The sequence below is a fragment of the Centruroides vittatus genome, unplaced genomic scaffold (genome assembly GCF_030686945.1).
Source record: "Centruroides vittatus isolate TY-2023 unplaced genomic scaffold, ASM3068694v2 contig_634, whole genome shotgun sequence".
In the NCBI taxonomy this organism is placed as follows: domain Eukaryota; kingdom Metazoa; phylum Arthropoda; class Arachnida; order Scorpiones; family Buthidae; genus Centruroides; species Centruroides vittatus.
The window spans coordinates 690,974-713,726 of NW_027122389.1; the positions used below are offsets into that span (position 1 = coordinate 690,974).

The 22,753-nt window shown below is 34.5% G+C and overlaps 1 protein-coding gene across 1 annotated transcript; it reads left to right on the forward strand.

Moving 5' to 3' along the window:
• Positions 1-163: 163 nt before the first annotated feature.
• JTBR (jumping translocation breakpoint protein JTBR) lies at positions 164-22,753 on the forward strand. The gene is made up of 4 exons (XM_067275780.1): positions 164-255; positions 325-478; positions 10,606-10,688; positions 21,709-22,753. Exons 1-4 carry the CDS (start codon positions 200-202, stop codon positions 21,866-21,868), a joined length of 453 nt encoding a protein of 150 aa, XP_067131881.1. The 5' UTR covers positions 164-199; the 3' UTR covers positions 21,869-22,753.

Consider the following 22,753-nt stretch of genomic DNA (forward strand, 5'->3'; position numbering starts at 1 on the left):
CTTTTGAAATTTAAATTAATTTTAATTTATTTGTATTATTTCTTAATACTTAATATACATTATTTCTATATATACCACTTGGCACATTAAAGTTAAAAAAAAACTAAAAATCGATTACGGGTCGTGCTCCTGGCAACACTTTTAGGTAATAAAATGGCGGTTACCATATTGCAGTAGACGTCCCTTTAACGAAGTAAAAATGATCGAATCGTGTTCTTTTCGTCGCATGGTGTTTGTGGTGGCATCTCTGGTTTGGTAAGCGCTTGGTTTTCTTTCGGTTTTGACCAGTAACCGTAACTGGACGGCATATTTTGTATATTACAGCACTTGTTTGGTGGTTCTGGTAGTGGAAAGTGTTTTGGCTCCTTCTCCCGACAAATACGCACGTCCGACCGACGAACTCGACAACTCTTCTTGTTGGAACAACGAAAAATATTCCGTCACGCAGAATTGCAGAGCTTGTAACCAGTTCGAGAAGGTTAGAGCTTCTTTTTCCTATCTAAACATGGGCTTGGAAGTAACGTAGTTAGTTAGTTACTCCTTAATTATTAACTTCGACCCGTTTCGTGGAATTCTTAAATCATTTGTTGCTGCCGTGTTCTGGATAAATAATTAAAGTTAATTGTTTTCGGCAACGAAAATACCGATTTTAATGCTGCCAGGTTGCATATTTTCTCGTTATTAATGAACGAAACTGTGCGCTAAACGTACTTTGACCGCGTTTATCGAATGAAAATTCTGCTAGATGGCTCCGAGCTTTGCCGTGTTAGTGTACGAGTTAAATTGCGAGTTTATTTAATACGGTTTAATATTAAACGACAAATATTACGCTGTTGAGTCTTTTAGGATTAGATCTACTTTACCTGCTAAGAAATGAATACTTTTGGATCGGTGTTAGATCCGTGGAATGAACTGTTGCCCGGCGTGGCCCTTGTGTCGCGAACGCCGTATTAGCCGTGCAGACTGTTACGGACGCCGTCTACGGTCTAAGCCCGGCGGTCGGGTGAGACCGACGCAGAGAGGGAAGGGTGCGGGTCGCCCGACGAGGTCTCGGGGTGCGTCGGGCTCGAAGTCCGCCCGGCCTCGGTCCGAGCGTGCAAAAATAGCAAAATAAATTATCTTAATTTCTGGTCGAGTGGCTCTGTTTTTTTATTAATCCTTCGGTGTCGAATGTCGATTTATTATCTACGAGGATTTCGTCTTTGACCGTGCGTTTCTTTCTGTAACCTTATTTGACTGTATTAAACTATCTAAATATTATTTAGTATCTTTCGATAAAGCGAGAAATAGCAGTGCAACAATATGGGTACAAAATTATGTAATTACCTGAAGTAGAACGCATTATTGTACTTCGTAAACAATGGAACTTAAAGTTTTTTGGTTTATAAATAAAAGTTTTATAATTGTAGCATTTCTGTTTAAAGATTTGGTGATGGGCATTATTTATTAAGTTTTGAGATTGCGAATTATTTATGGATGTCGAATAAATTTGTCCTTTACTTAAGGATTTTATGGTGGGTGTGCGTTAATTATTCCTGTCGTATTAGATCGAGAATATTTATAGCTATTCTGTTAATTAGCTTTTAAGTAATTTACTGAAAGTCCATTATTATTATTAAATAGAATAAAAGTTTTGTTGCAATGACTCTGGATTTGAAACAGTTCAATGGACAATATACACTGTTTTGTGTCTTCGACATCCCATTTAATTGAAACTTGTCAATTTATGTTAAAAGATTCTACCTTCTAATTTATCATTAGTTTTAGAAAGAAAATAATACTCTAATGAATTCTTCTGTACATAAACAGTATTCTTAACAATTTATTAATCTAACTTTCTGTAATTCTTTTTTTCTATTTTTTTAACAATAATAAAAAATTTATATATTAATTTATTTAGTACTGTCAAAATCTATCATAACATATATATATAATATATATATAACACACACCAGGGAGCCTTGTCTCCTGGTTGCTATAGGCAACCCAACTCCATTTCTTGCTTGTTTCACTTGCTTCACCCACTTATTTCCAATATAGACTATTCATAACAAAAATATTCCAATATTGTATATACCTTCATTTATGTGTATTGTGTATGTCTTCATCTATATATATATCTAATAAACTTCCTGAAGCCCAATACATTGATGTTCAACCAAAAGATCACCGTAATTAATTGGGCCGTAAATTTGCTATTATTGATAATGAGATATTAAGTAATTTGGTATTTGAGATAGATATTACACACCATCTCTTATTCAAACTAATAATTATAAATTTTTAATTATTTATTAAATAATTTAGAACTGTGGAAGAAAAGAACTAGCTTGGAGCGGGATATGAACCCGCAACCTCCGCTTGCTAGTTACACTACTTTCCCCCATTTTCTTCACTCGACCTCTACTTGCTTTGCTACTAATTATTATATTGTATTATTGTTGCATTTATTGTAATATAGTCTCACTTGTTTTTTTTTTTTTTTTTTGTAATGTTTATTTTGGCTTTGTATATGTGCTATTGTATCTTCACAGATACTGTTTAATGTCACTTAAATCGTTTGTATTGTATCACTCCACTGTACTTATCAGAGTACACTTTTTTCCTTTTTTTTTACTTCATTTCTATTATTTTCTCTTAATTTTATTTATTTATTTTTTTGTTTCTCATAATAATTATTGATGCATTTGTGACACCAACTTAATCACTAATAGTTAAGCATCCTGGTGTACTAGATGTGCTAATACACCAGCTTTATTATAATACTCTGACGCCACGGCACAGTCGGAAGACTGCGCTCGGTAGCGTCAGAGTATTATAATAAAGATCGTGTACATGTGCACATCCATGTTTTGCTACTCTTTCAGCTTAACTCCTTTTCACTTTGCTCAAACTCCCTCTATTCAATTTGCTTACTACTACAAAAATTTTGTGACAATTTATCAGTTCCTGGTTCCTCCATTTTTATCGTGATGGGGAAAAAGTGTCACGACAACCTTAAATTAAGTATTTTATGTGTAGAATAAATATTAGATATTTTTTAAAATGAAAATTAAATTACTTGATTTCTAAATGTTACAATTCATAAAGTCTAAAAAAGAAAAGTTCTGCTTGAAGAAAGGTTTTGATTATAAGTTATCATTATACTTCAGTATTTTTAGAACAGTCTAGTATTTACTTGCATGTAAGACAAGGTTTTTATTCATTTATCACAGCTTCAAATTCCTAGCTCGTCCTATATGCGCAAGCAAAAGATTCTTTGCGTTTTTGCAAATAATTTTTGTGAACTGTGTATTTGCATTTTTTACCGGATGCTTATCCTCTTGTATTTAAAATCATAAGTATTTTATCCGGGTAGTTTGAATTGTTGTATATTGTCAGGAGTAAAGATGAATAACAATAGGAAAAGCAAAGCTTTTGAATTGAATTCCAGATTGAAATTCTAAAATCATACAGGAGCACAATATAAGTTTTAATCCATTTCCACACGAAAACACATGATTATTCGGAAATCTGAATTTGGAGAAACTCGTAAGCGTAATCGACGGAGAATGGATTTCACTTAAGAATTGGCAAAAAAGAGATCTCAGACTGTCTAGCTTTACACGAACAAATTATGTTGTCGATTTTACAAGATTTTCCTTAAAGTTTGACATATCAGTAATTTTTGTGAGACAATGTGTGCATTTATGTTCATTTGATATTTTACATTTTACTTGTGATTAAACGAAATAAAATTAGAATTGTATTAATAAATCTAATTTTATTTATTTTGATCTTTAAAATCACACATTGTCCTATATGCAAGATTCTCTTATATTTAAGTAAATACTGTATTTATTGTTTTGAAACATTATTTTCATTACACAAATCATAATGTATATTTATTAAATAGCTTAATGATAGATATTTTTGATTTTCTAGAAAAATTTAAAAGATGCTTTGAGATGGAATTAATGTTTTTGAATTATGTAAAGTTCTATATGCCATTTGTGAATTTAATATTTTAAAAAACTACTAAATCTGCAAAGCTTTGATAATAAAATACTATTGGTTTTTTTTTATTCGTTAGATAAATGCATTTCAAGAAAACATCAAATGTAGTCACGTACTGCAGAAACTCTCTACCACAGTATTTGCCCAGCAAAACTGTGCAAGTTCATAAAAATGGATGTTTTCAGTCTTCTAAGACTCGCTTCGGGTCACAAATTTCAAATAGACGGAATGTGTAACATTTTGGTGTTCGAATATGTCGTGTGCAGAAGAGCTTATACAAAAACTTGAATTTAAAATCCTCTAAAATTGATCAATTGGATATGCCCAAGTTTAGGCATGTAATTTGGAAAATATAATAGAAGGGAACATTTCATTGTTGAATATTGTGCAAGAAGTTATGTTCCAGTTATAGAAACTAAATTAGTTGTCTAACCAGATTACTTATTTAGAATAAATTTTAGAATTATTCTGTTAAATTAATTTATACTATTTTGAGTATAGGAATTGAATTTTTAGCATAAACTTTGTGGTCATTCATCACGATGAATAATTAAATGTTAGATTGTTCATATAATATTTAAGCATTTTTTAATTAGCACAAAGTTTTATATTTTAATATTTACATGTAACTAAGTGGTGAATGAGTGTTTCTAAATATAATTATGTTCACTTTTCTGGCACGTAATCTATCTAAATCATTTCATAACCTCCAAACTAATTTTTTCAATTTTTGATTATTAGTAGTGCTACATCATCTGCACATAAAAAATATCATGTAAGTTATCATTTTTATATTGAAATTTGACAACGTTGGCAATACATATGCATAAAAATGATGTATAAAGTTAAAATTCTTAACATTAAATTAAAAAAAATACATTAAAAATCCTAGTACGCTAGAATCTGCCTTTTTACAATCGCAACTATTGATTATCGGTCACTTAATATTAATCAGACTTAGCCTTGTCTGTGTTTAATTTCCTTTTAAATATTTCCAAATTATTTTATTTTCAGTACAATTTTTATTTCTATTTTTTTCTTAACATTGTTATCATTGGCCATATAAGATGAAATAAATGATTATTTCTCAGAAATGGAATGGAATTCCAAGAAACTAACTGGAAAGATAAGCAAATCGATCTTCGTCGGGTTGTTGCATTTTGAATCGTAAGGCAACTTACTTTATCCAAATATTTCATAATCAATTTGTAAACCTTTCTGATGTTGCAGGATCAATGGTGACTGTATGAAGAATTTATATTAGTTCTTACAAGAGATCATTGCAGTTATGAAAATGTAGCCTTTCTAAATATTTTACTTTAGAAAAAATTTAGAATTCCACACACAGTTATGATATTAGCTAAGCTACAAGCAGTTCATTTTGTTTGGCTTGCCAGATAAAACAGAACAATCAAGAGTGATTCAGAAGACAACCCCCTTTGCATGAGAATTTCTATGGGAAAACTGCCCCCTATTTGATTGGCCTGTTTACACAAAGAAAACTTGGAAAACTTTGCTTGACCAACTTGCATCAAGCTCAAACTGGGACTAACTACTGGTGTTTGGTGGCTTCGACCACTGGCAGACTCTGATTTATTTTGACTCGGACCTCTATATTTCTGGTCGGTGTACTTTTGAAGCTTTGAGTTGTTCCATTCAGGTTTATTTGATTGATTAAAAATTTGTAATTAATGTAAAAAGTCATTTTAAATTTTATTATTCATTTTTAGCTTTATATGTGTATCTAATGACTTAGTATATACATTATACTGTAAAAATTTCAGAAAATGTATTAATTTTCAAATAATTTAGTCCTGGTTTATTTAGAATATTTATTTTTTTATAAAAAGAAATAATATAAAAAATATTACAAAAAAGAAAATAAAAAATAAATACTTATAATTCATAATTTTATTTTAAAAATTTATTTTTTTTCCAGCTGATTGGAAGTTGTATTTAAATGATTTAATTAAAAATATTATTTGTTTGAGTATAATTTTTAAATATTTTGGATCATTTTTAAATTCATTTTCAAGTAAAAAAAAAATCTGGCAAGGGCTACGGCAGGGATGGGGAACCTGCAGCCTTTTGGGTCGGCAAGTGTGGCCTTCTGCAGCCTGTGATGTTAAATGTTGATATATATTTTTTAAGACCTTTATTTTTTATAGTTATTATATGTAAATTTACAATACACACACGCATATATAGACTGTTTTTCTTTTATTACATAATTTTCAAACTACTTAGTGGCCTAAGCCTAGGATAAAATGACAAAAAAAATTTCAATGCGGCCTCTATAAGGGACAATGAATTGTAATGTGGCCTTCGTGAACAAAAAGGTTCCCCACCTCTGGGCTATGGCACGACTTTCCTGGCATTCGAGGTTAAGGGAGTTAGGAAGGGCCTGATAACTTTCTATTATACAAGGATATAAAATTTAAATACAGTGGAATCTCGCTTAATGAATATAATTTCTCTCGCAGTCTTACTCGTAATGCGAAACACTCGTTAAGCAAAACAATTTTTCTCATAGAAATTAATGTAAAATACGATAATACGTTCTACGCCGAAAAAGTGCTCAGATGTTTTATGTATAACATTTATTCAAAAAAAATTGTACAATATACACTGTTAAGGAGCGTGAATCATCATCATCTTTTCTTCTAGTGCGGAATGAACTATCCTGGAACGAGAATTCAATTTGCAGAAACAAAAAGAATCACAGCTAATATGTTTGATAAACACTCCAAATCATATGCCAAATTCTTGGGTTATGTAAAGGCTATAATTAAATATTAGAAATTAATTAATTTGGCTAGAGGCAGGCAGTTATGTTTCCATCTCGTATTAAATTTAATTTGGAATCGGTCATTAAATAAAATGACCCAAGAATTTGGCATATCATTTGGCATGTTTATTATATAACGGGCTATGGTTGTTGATGTTTATAAATAATGTGTGTGAACACAAGTTTGGAAAAATATGTGATCGCAAGCGACACTAAGATGCTAACGGAACGAGTGCTAAACACAGGCTGATGCAGTATGCCGCATGCACACAATTCGGGACTTTCCCTCTCCTCGTCACCCATTATGCGAAACATCACTTGTTAAGTGAGGCAAATTTTTCAATTTGTTTTGCTCGTTATGTGAAATGCTTGTTGTGTGAGGTGCTCGTTAAGTGAGGTTTCACTGTAATAATAATGTTAAAAGAAGTGGTTTTGTTTAAATTATGAGAAATTTCTGTATTTTTCAAGAAAGAATATTGTTTGAACAACTGTGTGTGGTGCCACCTGTTACAAGATTTCTTAATACTATTTTTTTTTAATATTAATCATTATAAAAAGGCAGAAACCTTATTTTTGCTCATCAATCGCACACCGCGTTAAATAAACAGTAACTTCTCACCAAAAAACCAACAACGATGCGTTATCAGATGTAATTGCATTGTAATGGACTCGCCTGACACACCCAGGCTATTCGGTTTCGCCAAAACACATAAACAAGACCAACAGATTCGCCTGGTAGTTGATAAAGTGAGAGCACCAACACGTAAATTAGAGGAATTCACGCACCATCTGATTGCTCCACACTTAGAAGACTACCAGTTCACCGTAACCAATAGTCAATGCCTCATAGAGCTCCTCAAGCAGATTGACACCCCCCACAATTTATTACGGTGCTCGACTTTAAGTCATTGTATCCGTCGATCCTTCTACCACCGGCATTTTGTGCCATCCGAGACCTACTATTTAGAATAGTCGATGATGCTAACCTCCACCAGCAAATATTAGAGATGGCCCACCTGCTGTGCTACAACTCATTCTTTCAATTTAGAGGTACAGTCTACAAACAAGGAAGGGGTGTACCAATGGGGAGCCCGGTAGCAGGGGATTTGTGCGAGCTGGTAATACGGCAACTCGAAGAGAAAATCCTTCCTAACCACCTCCACAACGTACAGCTATATAAGAGATACGTGGATGACATACTCATCTTATGGAAGAGCAAGCCGGACATAGCGGCGTTCGTCGACTCATTTAATAACAACAGCTACGGCGTAACTCTGGGCCTGGAACAGGCGAATGACACGCATGTTCATTTTCTTGATGTTAGTATCATGGTTAAAGGAACCTCCATCATCACAGAAGTGTACAGGAAACCGCTTGCAGACCAATTGTACATCCCCATAGGCTCCTGTGACCCCATACCGTACAAACTAGCAGCGTTCAACACCTTAGTGAAACGGGCGTACACCCATTCCTCAACAAGACACGCTCTGCAGAAAGAGATTAACACGTTACGCAGTATTGCTCAAAGCCATGGGTACTACAACCTTATAAGTAAATTAACCAAAAAATGGGGGAATTACCAACTGTCAACGCAGCATGAGCAAGTAACAACAGAGCATAAAGACAGCATACCGCTCACCTACAATCCATATTTAAGGAAGCTATATTTGGAAGTTGCCAAGAAGAAACAAGTCAGCATCACCTATAAAAGATGCCCGAATATATATCAGATGCTACGGAATGCCAAAGATCCCCCCAATCAAGACAAGCTACCGGGAGTGTATGCCATCCCGCTGACAGACCACAGGTGTGACGAAGACTTATGGTACATCGGCTCCACTAAAAGATCGCTAGGAGCGAGAATTAAAGAACATAAAGCAGACATCCGTCATCAAAGATGTACAACCGCTTTGGCACGTTACGCCACAGATCCGGATATACAGCCAAGGTTTGACGAGGCCAGGATTATCCACATCACACCCCTTATACACTGTTTGAGATGGATGGAGGCGGTACACATACATAAAACCGCCCGAGATAAAAAAAAATGTATCAACGGCAAAGAGGAGTTATCGTTATCCGTCGCATGGCAAATGCTCATTTATGACGGGTGACATTACAGGAAAGTTTCCACTTCCGCCCATGCGCAGCGGTGACGACAACCGCACGAGTAATATTTCGAATCTTGCGCGCGGCTCTTTCGAAAATCTGTTCCATCGAACGTTTTTTGTATAAGTTGTCCGTTTTTTCACCTGATGAAGAACTTTTATGTTCGAAAACGTTTGTGAAAAATTGTAATTACATCTGATAACGCACCGTTGTTGGTTTTTTGGTGAGAAGTTACTCCTTATTTTTGGGATAGGAATGAGATTTAAGAAAAAAAACTGTAAATGCCGACAATGAGTAAATTGTAATTAAGTCTGGTCGCACTTGAGATAAAACCCCTATTTCCCTCTATTGTGTCCACTTATAATCTCCAAAATTTAATAGCATCAATGCCCCACATATAGAAATAACTCTGCCAGGTTTTAAAATGTTTGGTTTATCCAATTCTGATTAATACATAATGCAAAATAGATGCTGATGCAAACACCCACCAAATTTAGTAAAGGTGGTTTTTTTTTTAAATTTTTGTCTTGTGGAATGTCAAAAAATTGAGAAATGCAAACTATAGAGGGGTCAACATTATACCAATTGCCATATTTCACTTATATTTTCCATGCTATTAGGATACTTTTGTCGAATTGCAAAACAGTCAAGAATTGTTTATTCTTGAATGATGTTAAATTCTTGTAAATTTAGTCACTTAACCAAAAGTATTTATTTCAAAGTTTTCAAAATGTGGCTATTCAATGTAAATTTGAAAATTCTTGAATATTTTTTGTAATTATTAAGCATTTTATAAATGTCAAATAATGCAAATAATTTTTATTAATACATTTGTATAACACCTTTAACAATTTAAATTCGAGTTTATTATGTCATTATTTTATTAATTTAAAGATACCGTAAGGAATAGATACAGATGCAAGAAAGTATCAGATTTGTGTGTACAAAAGCCATTAAACTTTGGGAATTTAGAGAATTTTTAAACTCTGTTTTGCTGTCGGTTAATCTTTCGGAGAGTTAATATATAAATTAAAATATTATACTTTCAAACAAACGTTTTTGAGAGAATACAGGAAATTTGACATCTGAAAAACTACTAAATAATACAATACCTCTTCACATCATTAATTATGTTTTGAGAGCAGATGTTGCTCTTAGTTTTATGGAAGCAGATTTAAATAGAAATTTTTCCTAGGAAAATTTGAATTCCAGTCTTTGTTATAACAAAATGTAAACAGAAGTTCAAACATTTTTTGATTGTTCCATTACAATTAAATTGTTTAATGTTTAATAATTAGAATGATGATCATCTCTAGTTTTCTGCTAGTTATAGCAGGTCTGGTGAGAACTACTACTTTTTCCATGCTATTCTATCTTGCACTATTGCTGTAGCTTCTTATAACTACCCTCTTTCAAGTCATCCGCCATTTTAATTTTTCTTCTCCCTTGTTTCTTTTTGCTTGCAACCATTCCTTCCATAGCATCATTCCATAAACCTTTCTTTTGAATCATGTGTTCCATTCAATTAGCTTTTTGCCTCTCTATTGTCTCTAATATGCTTCTTTTCTCACTCACTGTTCTTAGGACTTCCTCATTTCTCAATTTATCACTTCATGCTGATAGGTATAAAGAAAAATTAATTTTTAAATTTAATATCATAACAGTTAATAAACATGTTTTGTATTAATATTTCTTATGTAACTTTTTGATAGGTCAGCAAACATACCTTAGCCTGTCTCTCTACTGGTTACAAAGAAGAAATAACTTGTGAAAAATCAGGCACTGTGTACAGAAGGTAATTATGTTAAATTTCTGATATTTTTTGTTACTACAAACCTTAACTAACAAAACAATTTTTTTATTTATTAAGTCAGTAAAAATTTACAGGAACTTCAAATTTACAATTACAAAAATTTATTATTTTAATTCTTTAATTAGAGATATCTATATATATAATAACATACAGTCCAATACACTTGTAGTACCAAACAATCTGCCAGATTTTTTCCCAGAATAGTCTGTGTTAAAAATTGATAAATTTAATTATTACAAATAAATTAAGAGATGGCAGCTCAAACACCTACCTCTATTCAAATTTCTTTGTACTTGATTATTAATTAACTTTTATGTAATTGATAAAATCTGGCAGATTGTTCGGTATTAGAGAAATCTTTATAGATACATTGGGGAAATAACGACGGAAACAATGTTCTTTACTGAAACTTAAAATTTCTGTTTCATTCTACAGTTTTTTGTTATACATTTAAAATAGAAAAAAATAATTTGATAAAATTGAATAGCCATTTTAATGTCTTAAGTTACGCTGTCAAATATAAACGAACTATTTTTGCATTGTTTTGTATTTAAATCAAAATGCAAGAAATTGTAAATGTCACTCATTGCAATCTTTTCATTTCTTGAGTAAGAAGTAAATTTTATAAACATATTATATGAACAAATAATAATTTAATTTTTAAACAAATAATACAATATATTCATTAGTATTACTTGTGTATGACATCACTTCAAGCTATGAAACAAGAAACAAATCACAAGCACATTGTGTATAGAAATAAAAGCATAAAACAGAAATTTAAGGAGATGTTAAGCTTTTTAATCACTGATATTTATAAATTCCTTAACTAAAATATGTTAAATAATATTGTAATGATTTGTAAAAGTTTATTTTATACAATTTTGAGGTAGCCAATTTATATGTACTGTGGAACCTCGCTTAACGAGCATAGTTCGTTCCAGAGTTTTACTTGTAATGTGAAACACTCATTAAATGAAACAGTTTTTCCCATAGAAATTAATGTAAAAAACGATAATGCATTCCACGCTGAAAAATATACTCAAATATTTTATGTATAATGTTTATTCAAAGAAAATTATACAATAAACATTATTAAGGAGCGTGAATCATCATCATTTCTTCTAGCGTGGAACGAACCAACCTGAAATTCCAATTTGATTTGCAAAAAACAAAAAAAATCACAGATAATATGTTTGATAAACACACCAAAATGATATGCCAAATTCTTGGGCTATGTAAAGGCTATACTTAAATAATAGAAATTAATTAATCTGACTAGAGATAGGCGGTTATGCTTCCATCTCGTATTAAATTTAGTAATTATGAATAGTTAATTTTTATACTAGATACATCCAATACACCTTATTGCTGAGAACATATATTTATTACGTATAACTAACGTTTTCGGCCCACTTTATGGGCCATCCTCAGGTTACAGTTGTTCGACTCTAATACAAAATCGAACACGTTCAAAATTAAACTAAATTAGAACATACATTTTAAATTTAAACAAATAGAACAAGTATAACACCAAATAATAAATAAGAAAATCCAAATAAAACATAAATGTAAATGCAAATAAAATACGGTGACTGGCCGTAAACATTAAGGAAAAATTCCTTATCCTTTAACGCATATATCTACTGAGCCTCTGTAGAAGCATTATTATGTGTGTTACTTTTTACCATGTACTTCCATGATGACGGTAACCCCGTCGCATCTTTATAATTTAAACATCTGCCAGACAAACCCGCTCTGTAAATTTCGCATTTCTCCGTTATGGATGACAACGTTGGCGAGTGTACTTTTGCAAGAATTTTGGCATCCTCCCATTGCACAACAGAACCATCGGCTTGCGCAATCCTGGATAATGCTGTTGAACACTTGTTTTTTGCGACATCATACTGGTGCTCTTTAATCCTCACTCTAAGGTTTCTATTGGTGACCCCTACGTAGTCCTTATCAATTCCCAATTGCTCATTTTTGTAGGGAATCGCATAAACTCCTGCCTGCTCTCTATCGCCAATTCTTTCTTTGTCATTTCTAATCAACCTATATACTGTGGGGGCTCCTTTTGCATAATATACTGGCGTTTTTGTGTCTCGATATTTGCTTCATAATAGGGAAGAGACATTTATTATAGGTAAACTTTGTGAAGTTACCCCCAGCTTCAGGTTTCTTCTTAGAGTTGCTCTTAGGCTTTACGTATGCTGTTATTAAACGCTCTATAGACCTTGTTTCAAACCCTAACTCCTTTGCCACCATTTTTATTCTACCCAGCTCATCCATCGTGTCCATTATATTCGAGCAATACAAAAATGCTCTTCTGATTAGGGCCCTAAATGCGGATAATTTATAAACGGTTGGGTCATTAGAATTTGCCGGAATATACATCGGATCATGTGTGGGTTTGATGTACACCTTCGTGTACAAAGTTCCATTCTTAAATTCAATGCCAACATCCAAGAAGTGTAGTTGCTTGCTACTAATTTGCTCAAGGTTAAGTTTTAAGCCATGCTGGTTAGAGTTCATTTGGTCTAAGAATCATTGAATCATTGCGTCATTATTCCAAATAATTGGCGATAGAGAGCAGGCAGGAGTTTATGCGATTCCCTACAAAAATGAGCAATTGGGAATTGATAAGGACTACGTAGGGGTCACCAATAGAAACCTTAGAGTGAGGATTAAAGAGCACCAGTATGATGTCGCAAAAAACAAGTGTTCAACAGCATTATCCAGGATTGCGCAAGCCGATGGTTCTGTTGTGCAATGGGAGGATGCCAAAATTCTTGCAAAAGTACACTCGCCAACGTTGTCATCCATAACGGAGAAATGCGAAATTTACAGAGCGGGTTTGTCTGGCAGATGTTTAAATTATAAAGATGCGACGGGGTTACCGTCATCATGGAAGTACATGGTAAAAAGTAACACACATAATAATGCTTCTACAGAGGCTCAGTAGATATATGCGTTAAAGGATAAGGAATTTTTCCTTAATGTTTACGGCCAGTCACCGTATTTTATTTGCATTTACATTTATGTTTTATTTGGATTTTCTTATTTATTATTTGGTGTTATACTTGTTCTATTTGTTTAAATTTAAAATGTATGTTCTAATTTAGTTTAATTTTGAACGTGTTCGATTTTGTATTAGAGTCGAACAACTGTAACCTGAGGATGGCCCATAAAGTGGGCCGAAAACGTTAGTTATACGTAATAAATATATGTTCTCAGCAATAAGGTGTATTGGATGTATCTAGTATATTTAGTAAGAAGGCTGAGTTTGAGTTAGTAGTTAATTTTTAATTCGGACGTTTCTAAAATTTAATTTGGAATTGGTCATTAATTTAATATGAGATGGCAGCATAACTGCCTACTTCTAGTCAAATTAATTAATTTTTAATATTTAATTATAGCCTTTACGTAGCCCAAGAGTGTGGCATATCATTTGGCGTGTTTATTATATAACGGGCTACGGTTGTTGATGTTTATACATAATATGTATTGGAAAAGGTTTGGAAAAATGTGTGATCACAAGCGACACTGAGATGCTAGCTGAACGAGTGCTAGATGGAACATGTGCACAATCTGGGACTTCCCCTCTCCTAGCCACTTGTTATGCAAAAATTCGCTTGTTAAGCGAGTCATTTTATTCACAATTTATTTTGCTCGTTATGCGAGGTTCCACTGTATATAAATTAAAATATTTATTACATTATGCAAATAATTTTTGGTTGAGTTATTTAAGAAAATATACTGTGTGATAAAAAATTATGTAATTTTATGTTACAAATTTTATTTTATCTATATTATTGAAAAAATTTAATAATTTTTGTTTCGTATCATTATGTAATGAAATTATGTTGACTGCTCATTTATAAAAGTTATTTTTTAAAAGTTTTAGTTTTTACATTATAAATGATTTTAATTTGCACAAGTCTTCACTTATGTATATGTTAGAGTCAATGATGTGAGTATACAAAATCCTATGAATAACTTGACATTCACCACATTTGCACATTGTATTAAGCAATGACACGAATAGATAGGATGGGGGATGTCAGCTGCTAGTCTAGCGGGCAATATTGGCAACATGTTAAGGCAACAACACTCAGTATCACTTGGTAATAATGTAAATTGTTGTGGCAGTTACCATACACCACATAATATAACCTTATTTTGTGTTGTTATATTTGTTCTTGTTCTGTTGTTTGTACTGAATTTTACAAATTAGTGAGTGAGGTAAAGGAAGACAAGTTTGGGTTCTAATGAATATGCTAAAAAAATTGAATTGTGGAACAAAACCGTGCTCTTGCCAAGCAGAAGGGTGCTGCATGTCAAAGTGTAATTTAAACCTCAATTGTTTGAATAAATATGACAAGATATACCTGAGTCTGATGACTGTTGCCTGCTCCCATTGTACTTGTATATGTTGATGTTACGAGTAATCTGCCAGTGTCGTATTATTTAGATTTTTATCAATCGTGTACTTGTGTTCCTTAAGTTGTTGTTGTAAATCACGCGTAGTGGCACCCACATAGACCAGTTTTGATTTGAAACGTCGGTCAGTTATCGGGACGGAGTAAATCCCCGCAGACCAGAAACGAAGAGTGGTTTTCGTTGGACCAGAAACAAAGAGTGGTTTTAAATTATATCCCATCTTTAAGAAATGTACATAAGAAAGCAGTCAGAGCTAATGATGTAGCAATAGTATATTGGCCTCAATCCAACAATCTTTAGAATTTTAAGGAATGATAAGGAATGAAAATATACAATCCTGAAAAAAAAGCTTGGACGGCATGTTATTTTAATCAATCTATAGCTCAGTAATATCAAACAGAAAAATTTTGTACACTTGCAATTATTTTACATTATTAAACCCTTAATATAACTGAAGATTTTACTTTAAAAATTTTCATTTTGATAATACAGTCATGAGCAGTTGAAAAATAGCATGCGTGACAAAGAAAAGTTCAGACAGAGTCATTTCTAACAAATAATACCTCAGGCAATACATTAATATTAGTTATTTCACCCAGTTGTTGTTGTTATTTTTTTTGTTGCAGATGCTTTTTTCAACTGCTCATAACTTCATAATCTTCAGTTATAATACAATTATTTTATATTAGTAAACTTTTAAGTGTACGCTATTTTGATATTATTGAAGGCTAAGCTAGAGATTGATTAAAGTAATATGCTGTCTGAGGTTTTTTTTGTTGGGGTTGTACACTAGTCTTTATTCATTTATTTAACCTAGGCCTATACTACCTTATCTTAGAGGTATAAAAGTAAAACAGGCCCTAAATTTCAGTTTGTGTCTTATTTAGAATTACATTAATTTGTTTTTCTGTTTAAATATTGAGATTCAGTCATGTCCCAAAAAATAAATGTATTGTGTTATCCTGCTATATAACTACATAAACATCCAAATCACAAGTGTACAATGCTCTAGAAAAACCGAGTCACAAAAATCAAGTTACAATATTGATATTCGACGACGACCGACGATCGACTACCATTTATTTCCATGCCCGGTCTTTGTCGACAATACTTTCCCGAAAGGAACACAATGTTTAATGCGTACGGACAACGATCCGAACATCCACTCGTAGACGTCGTCGTCGTCGCATCATTTTTGGTCATTCACATAAGTAAACAGATATTTGTGTAATTTTACATTTTGCGTCATTGACCATAATATATACATTCCAAAAACAATAAATGTTGTAATTGCTTTACTTGAAATAGTTTTTCATTAATGAAAAGAAAAATTTAATAAATTTGAAATACAAATTTGGAAACATTGATGTTTTTGAAGAAATATTAAGATACAGATTGGTGACAAGTCTTTTCCCAACCAATTATTTCAAAACAAATAATACAACCACTACCTATAAAATTTTCATTAATGTATACTAAGTTAAACATTTGCTTAAAATGGTGCAACCGCCTGCTTGCATGCTTTTAGACCGTGGGAAGGGAAGCTACCCGAGGGGGCCGAAGACTGCCGGTTTTGCCATTTTTCGATTTGTTTTTTGTTCGACGGGACGATTATTTAGCACGCGCTCGACTTATTTCATTATATGTGGTAAAAAGTCCGCACCGGTCCCACGTCGATTTTAAATCGATCGGCCAGGGAAAGACTTATTACTCCCCCGTATAAATATTTTGTTAATAAAACCAGAAAAATGTGTGTTATAAATAATGAAAATGCTAGTATCTTAAAAGTTAGATTATAACATAATTATAAATCTTTTATTTTTTTGTCCAGCACTATTGCCATTTTAGTCTAACGATGTGGTCGCACGATAATTTTGAATAGGTTTTACATTTTATGCCATAGATTTTCAAACGAGAAAAATATTTCCCCTTTTGAAAGCTGTGGCATCACTTCAATATTCTGTGCATTTGGTGTATTGAATTTTTTTCCCCTAGTGTCATGGTACTGTTCTGTTAGAAACCAAGTCTCTGTGTGAGTGTAAGCTATATATTTTTTTTAGAATATTTAAATCTGAATTTATAGTATTCATTGTATTCAATGCTAACATCAGTTTTTCACAAACATTTGAATTCATTTCTCCCAATATTACATTAATATGGGAAGGGATCAGTTAATTAATAAACTTTTGATTGTCTAATTAATGTTTCTATCATTCTGGCTGTCTAGAATTAAATCGTATTAGGTCGGACCATAGCACTTGTTTCAGTTTAAATAATGGCCAGCCCGTGATGTTTTGCCTACTGAAATTTCTTTTTCCTCATATGTTCAGAAATAGTTTTCCACTGCATAAATTTTTATATTGTGTATGCAAGAGTCTAGTTAGAAAATAAATAAATAGGCTTATCAAAATACTTCTTTTCCATTTCATTATTTTATTTCCTGTTCAATTTGCATTTTATCCTACATAAATATTTACATTTTTGTGTTGTATTGTTGTTTTACTTCTTGCAAAAGTTCTCCCCGGTTGCCATGTTCCAGTTTCACGTATTTGTTAATACTTCCGTACGTGCCAGACAGAAATATTTTAGGAAAATCGGCCGTATTCGTTTAACCGTCGAAGATATATATTAGAAAAATATTTATAGTTTCTTTTTAATAATTGTTTACGGAACCCGCCTATTTTACAATATGATAAATTTACAATTATTTAATTTGTATGCAGTTTATACTCTATTTTGTTTATCGACGTAATAATAATAATTTTACAGCGCTAAGCGGTAGTTTTTGTTAGAGTGCAAATTTGCATTCAAATGCAGGGGAAACTAAATTTCGTGGTAAGCGTGTTTGAGATAGACAGGTTCTGTTGTAACTTAAGCGTAACTATAGTTCGCGCAGCGAAAGAGTAGACACGAATCAGCCCTTGCCCGAAGGGTCTATGCCAGATCAAAGGGAGGAAGGAGATACGCGAAAGTTGATACGTGGATCCGATCTCTTTTGGTTGTTTTATATTTTTACTTTCCCAGCTTTTATAGGCCTGTATAACAGAGGGAAAGTATGGCTATCGGTCAGAAGTGATCCCCCTTCAAGATTTTTTACATTTTTGAACACGGGGACCTCGAAACATCGGGAAATGCAAACAACTTCGGAGGTAATTTCTGTAAATGTGGATGTTGGGGCATGATTTTGTTCACCCTGTTTGAAGCTTAATAACTCTTCTGCTTTTTCTCGAAAATCTCTGAAATTTTGCAGGGAGCTTTGTGTGTTAGGGAGATCGATGCTATTAAATTTTGGTGATTAAAGGTCGAGGAGTGGAAAGATAAAGGAGGTCGTGCGTATCTCTGGTAGGATCGGACTTATTAATGACGATTTTACTGGTTATTAGCATTTACAATTTTTTTTATTAAACCCGTCCCTACCTTCGAAAATTCAGGTTTTGCCCTTTTATAATAATTAAAAATATAAGAAGATTTTAATAATAAAATATAACAGATGGCACCATATGCGCAGTTTTAAATGTTGCCGGGAAAGTTAAGCAACTCGTGGCTGGATTTTTATTTTCGTAGCTGTTATATATACATGACACGATTCCGCAGTTTCCCTTGTTAAATTTGACCCTCCGAGTTTTTTTTTTTTTTTTTTTTTTTTTTTTTTGCAAATCACGTTTTGAGACCCTTAATCCAACAAATAGCAACGAGTTGCTTAATTTCCCGGCTGTTATGAGATTAATAATTAAAAAATGATTTTTAAAATAAAATCATAAATTAAAAACAAATGTGTGTCGTGTCATCTGTTACGAGATTTTGTTATAAAAACTTTCTATATTTTTAATTATTATAAAATAGCAAAAATTTTATAAGAAAATCTCATAACAGATGGCGCTACATACAATTTTAGTTATTTATTTTGATTAATAATATAAATGTTGTTTTTAAAATATAATCTCTCAAAAGTCGGGAAAGTTAAAATTGAGTGTGGCGCCATCTACGAAATTTTATTTTAGAAAATTTTTATGGTATTAATTGTTATAAAACGCTTAATTTTGAGGGTAGAGATCGGGATAGCTCGCATATTGGAGTACGTGTTCCCCTTTTCCTCATCCCCAAATGTGCCCCAAACAACAGAAAATCCATGACTATTATCCGTGCCTATTCTGCAAACATAAAATAAACTAACGAACGGTATTCGTCCATCGATCCGTGCAACTTCGTCGTACGGTATGTCGACAGAGCGCAACCGGTGCCACTTTGTGGGCGCGCCGACCTGACGTCGAATCGGAGTTTGAAGCTCCTGGCATAATGTACTGTAGTCCCCTTTTTCGTACTCTGGGTGCGCCGCAGGAAGAGACGAATTTTATTAAAAAAGAATTGTAAATGCTAATAACCAGTAAAATCATTGTCAACCCCTCTAGAGTTTTGATTAGTGACCCCCACTATCTCCCTTAACCAACAAAATGTAATAACACTAATGTTCCCAATAGGCAAACCTCCTCGCAAAGTTTAAGAAATTTTCCACAATGGGCACGGGAATTAAGCTTCGGATTGGGTGAAGAAAATTGTGCCCGCCCCCACACACACATTAACATCCATCCATAAATACAGAAGAAGAAACTGAATTTTTTTTTAATTTCTCGATGTTTCGAAATCACCCGAGTCCAAAACTGTAAAAGCTCCCCGGGGGGTCAATTTTTAACCGATGGCCATACTTTCCCTCTGTTATATACAACAGTCGGAAAAGCAGAAATATTATTAATCACTTTTCCCGTCTAGTAAACTCGTTCAAGCGAGACTCTCCTTGGGAATCGGTTTATAATTTAGGTAAGAGCGGCACTTAATTCGAGAAAATTCGAAATTTACCTCCAGTTCGTTCGTTACAATTAACCCAAAAATAGGGTAAGCATCCGTTTACTCGGTCAAGTTCATTTTTTATTCTGTCGAAAAATGTTTAAAGGTAAACTTAAATAGTTTTCTGGTTATTTATAAAAGAAACAATAGCATTTTCTCAAAGGACAAACGAAATATATTTAAGCGGAAAGCCAATAAAGCAATAACAATAATAATAATAGAATGGCCAAGGACGGGACAAAAAAACTAGTCGGGGGTAGCAGGGGGCGGAAATTCCGGCTGTGGTAAAACGCGGTAGGAAGGCGAGGACGTCGGCCGAATCTGAAATTTATCTTCCAACCGCCATTTCGGTCGTCGGACCCAAAATTAAATAGTGAAATCGAACGTGCGGTACAAATTTTCTTCTAGTCTCGAGCGTAGTCGTCTCCTGCTGTAGCGCATGCCAGACGCTTTCGTATACACCAGTGGTTCTTAACCTGGGGTGCGAGAAAAATTTCAAGAAAAAAAAAAAGCTAATGCGCGTATGGAAATGGAATTTGAAAAACTAGATTTAGAACAGTTCTGGTGTAAACAGTTAGAAGCATATCCACAACTGGCAAAAGCGGCACTAGAGACACTTTTACCATTTGCCACCACCTACCATTGTGAAATCGGATTTTCGGCACTTTTGCACATCAAAACAAAAGCCAGAAATCGCTTAAATGCATCTGATGACTTACGCATGGCTCTCAAAAAACGAACCTCGTTTTAATAGAATTATTATGAATAAACAATAACAACCTAGCCATTAAAATTTAAATCTTGCTTTTTATGTCATATAGTAATATTCATTGTAAATAAACATGCATGGCATTTGTTTATACAATAAATGTTTCTTCTTAAATAAAAAAATATACATTTTTTAAGGGGGGTGCAAGAGCTTATTTTCAGATTCAAGGGGGCGCCGACAACTAAAATGATTAAGAACCATTGGTATACACCATGACGCGCGTACTGGTAAACACCGTAGCATTTATTTGGGAATTTTCGAAAATTGTCATTTATAACGCACTCGTAAACACGGAGCGTAAATGACGTTTCGGAAGTCGATTTAAAATTCTTTACGCTCGGGGGGGGATATTTAATTTGACGAAATGTAGGTCAGTAAGGAATTAAAAAAAACTTTCCTCCCAAGCCAGTTTGGTTAATTTCAACGTCTACTCGTTACGCCAATCAAAAACTAGCTTCTAGTTTTCCCACGTCGGTGTTTTTCCCACTTCTTCGTCTCTGTAGGATTTTGTTCCCCAATTCGAATCTCTACTTTCGTAATGCACGCCGGGGGCGATTAGTTTAGGTTTAAATGAAAATCGCGCGAGTACCCCACAGACGACTTATTTAAGTGTTATAAGGGACGTTAGTCCCTACGGTTCCCATCGAACGCGTCTTAAATTTTAAACGGGTGGGCGTTTGGAATTTATATAAAGAGAAAACACCAGAGAGGTCAGCCTTACCCGTGCATTAATTATAAAGCCAACCGTTCCCCGTCCAGTTCGGTGCTAGGGATTTTTCGGCTTCCGATTGGTCGAGCGATTCGGGGCAAGAAACAAAAACGACGACGGGAAACCGGTTTAGGAGATGCAATTAGTATTTAAGTGTTAAGTTTATACAATAGAAATGCTCTTCGCGGCATTATTTACGAGGGTCGATCGAGTGACGCTTCGTTTTCTCTTTTGTCCAGCTGCAAGGTGCCCTGGTTGGAGCAGCGCAACTTCTGGCTGGTGGAAGGGACGGCGGCCGGAATGGCCCTGTTGGGAGGACTGGCGGTCACCTGGAGACAGAAGAGACTGGACAGGAGGACGGTCGAGAGGATCCAGAGACAGATCGCCGCCGGGGTCTGAGCCGCGGAGTTAATTAAAACGTCCTTAAATTGTTCACTCGAGAATCGACAGCCGAGTCGGGGTCTTTGGGGGGCGTCTCACCCCCTCCGTAATCTGCCGGCAAAGAGGGGAATGTGGTAACCGTCGCGCTTCTCCGGTGGACCGAGGATGGACGACGCGGGGAGTTTCGGGCCGGGGTATTCCACTCCCGGTCGCTGGCGCAATTGCCGATATTTCCGTCACCGATCCGGTTGCCGAAAAGGCGGCCGAGTAAGGATAAATTCGGAGGGTCGCCCGCTACGTAACGGGCGAGTCGGAGGTCTCCAAGGTCGTTGGTCTGCGCGTTATATATAAGTATGGGAGCGCGACCCAACCCGATCGTTCGGGCGCTTACCTTCGGCGATATGGCCAGACCGGTAGGTGGCAGACAGGTAAATTTTCCCCCGTTTTTTTCTTTTTTTAAGATGGCTCTTCCGCAGGTGACGGTTTTCGTCCCGCTGCTGCTGCTGCTGCTGCTTGCGGTCTCCACTCTACCCGTTAGGGCGGAATACGTGGGATACGTCTCCTCCGATCGCTACTACGGCTACAAGAGGGTGGGATACAACAGTCGCTACGGCACCCCCAATTACAGCATCCAGTTGGGCGCCGACAAAAACGCCGCTCCCTCCATCTCGGCTCCGCCCTCCGACCCCTCTTCCTTGCCCTCGGGCCCCAACGCCCTGTCTTCGGGTGGAAACGTCGTCTACAGTTACACCAACATCCAACACTGACCGGAATTCATCTTCCGCCTCTCCCCTCCTCTTCCGACGTCGCCCAGACTCGTCGTATACTTCGGGCCCCTTCGGGGCGACCATCCTCGTCCTCACGCCGACAGATTTTTATCAATAAATTAATTATTTCGTCGTA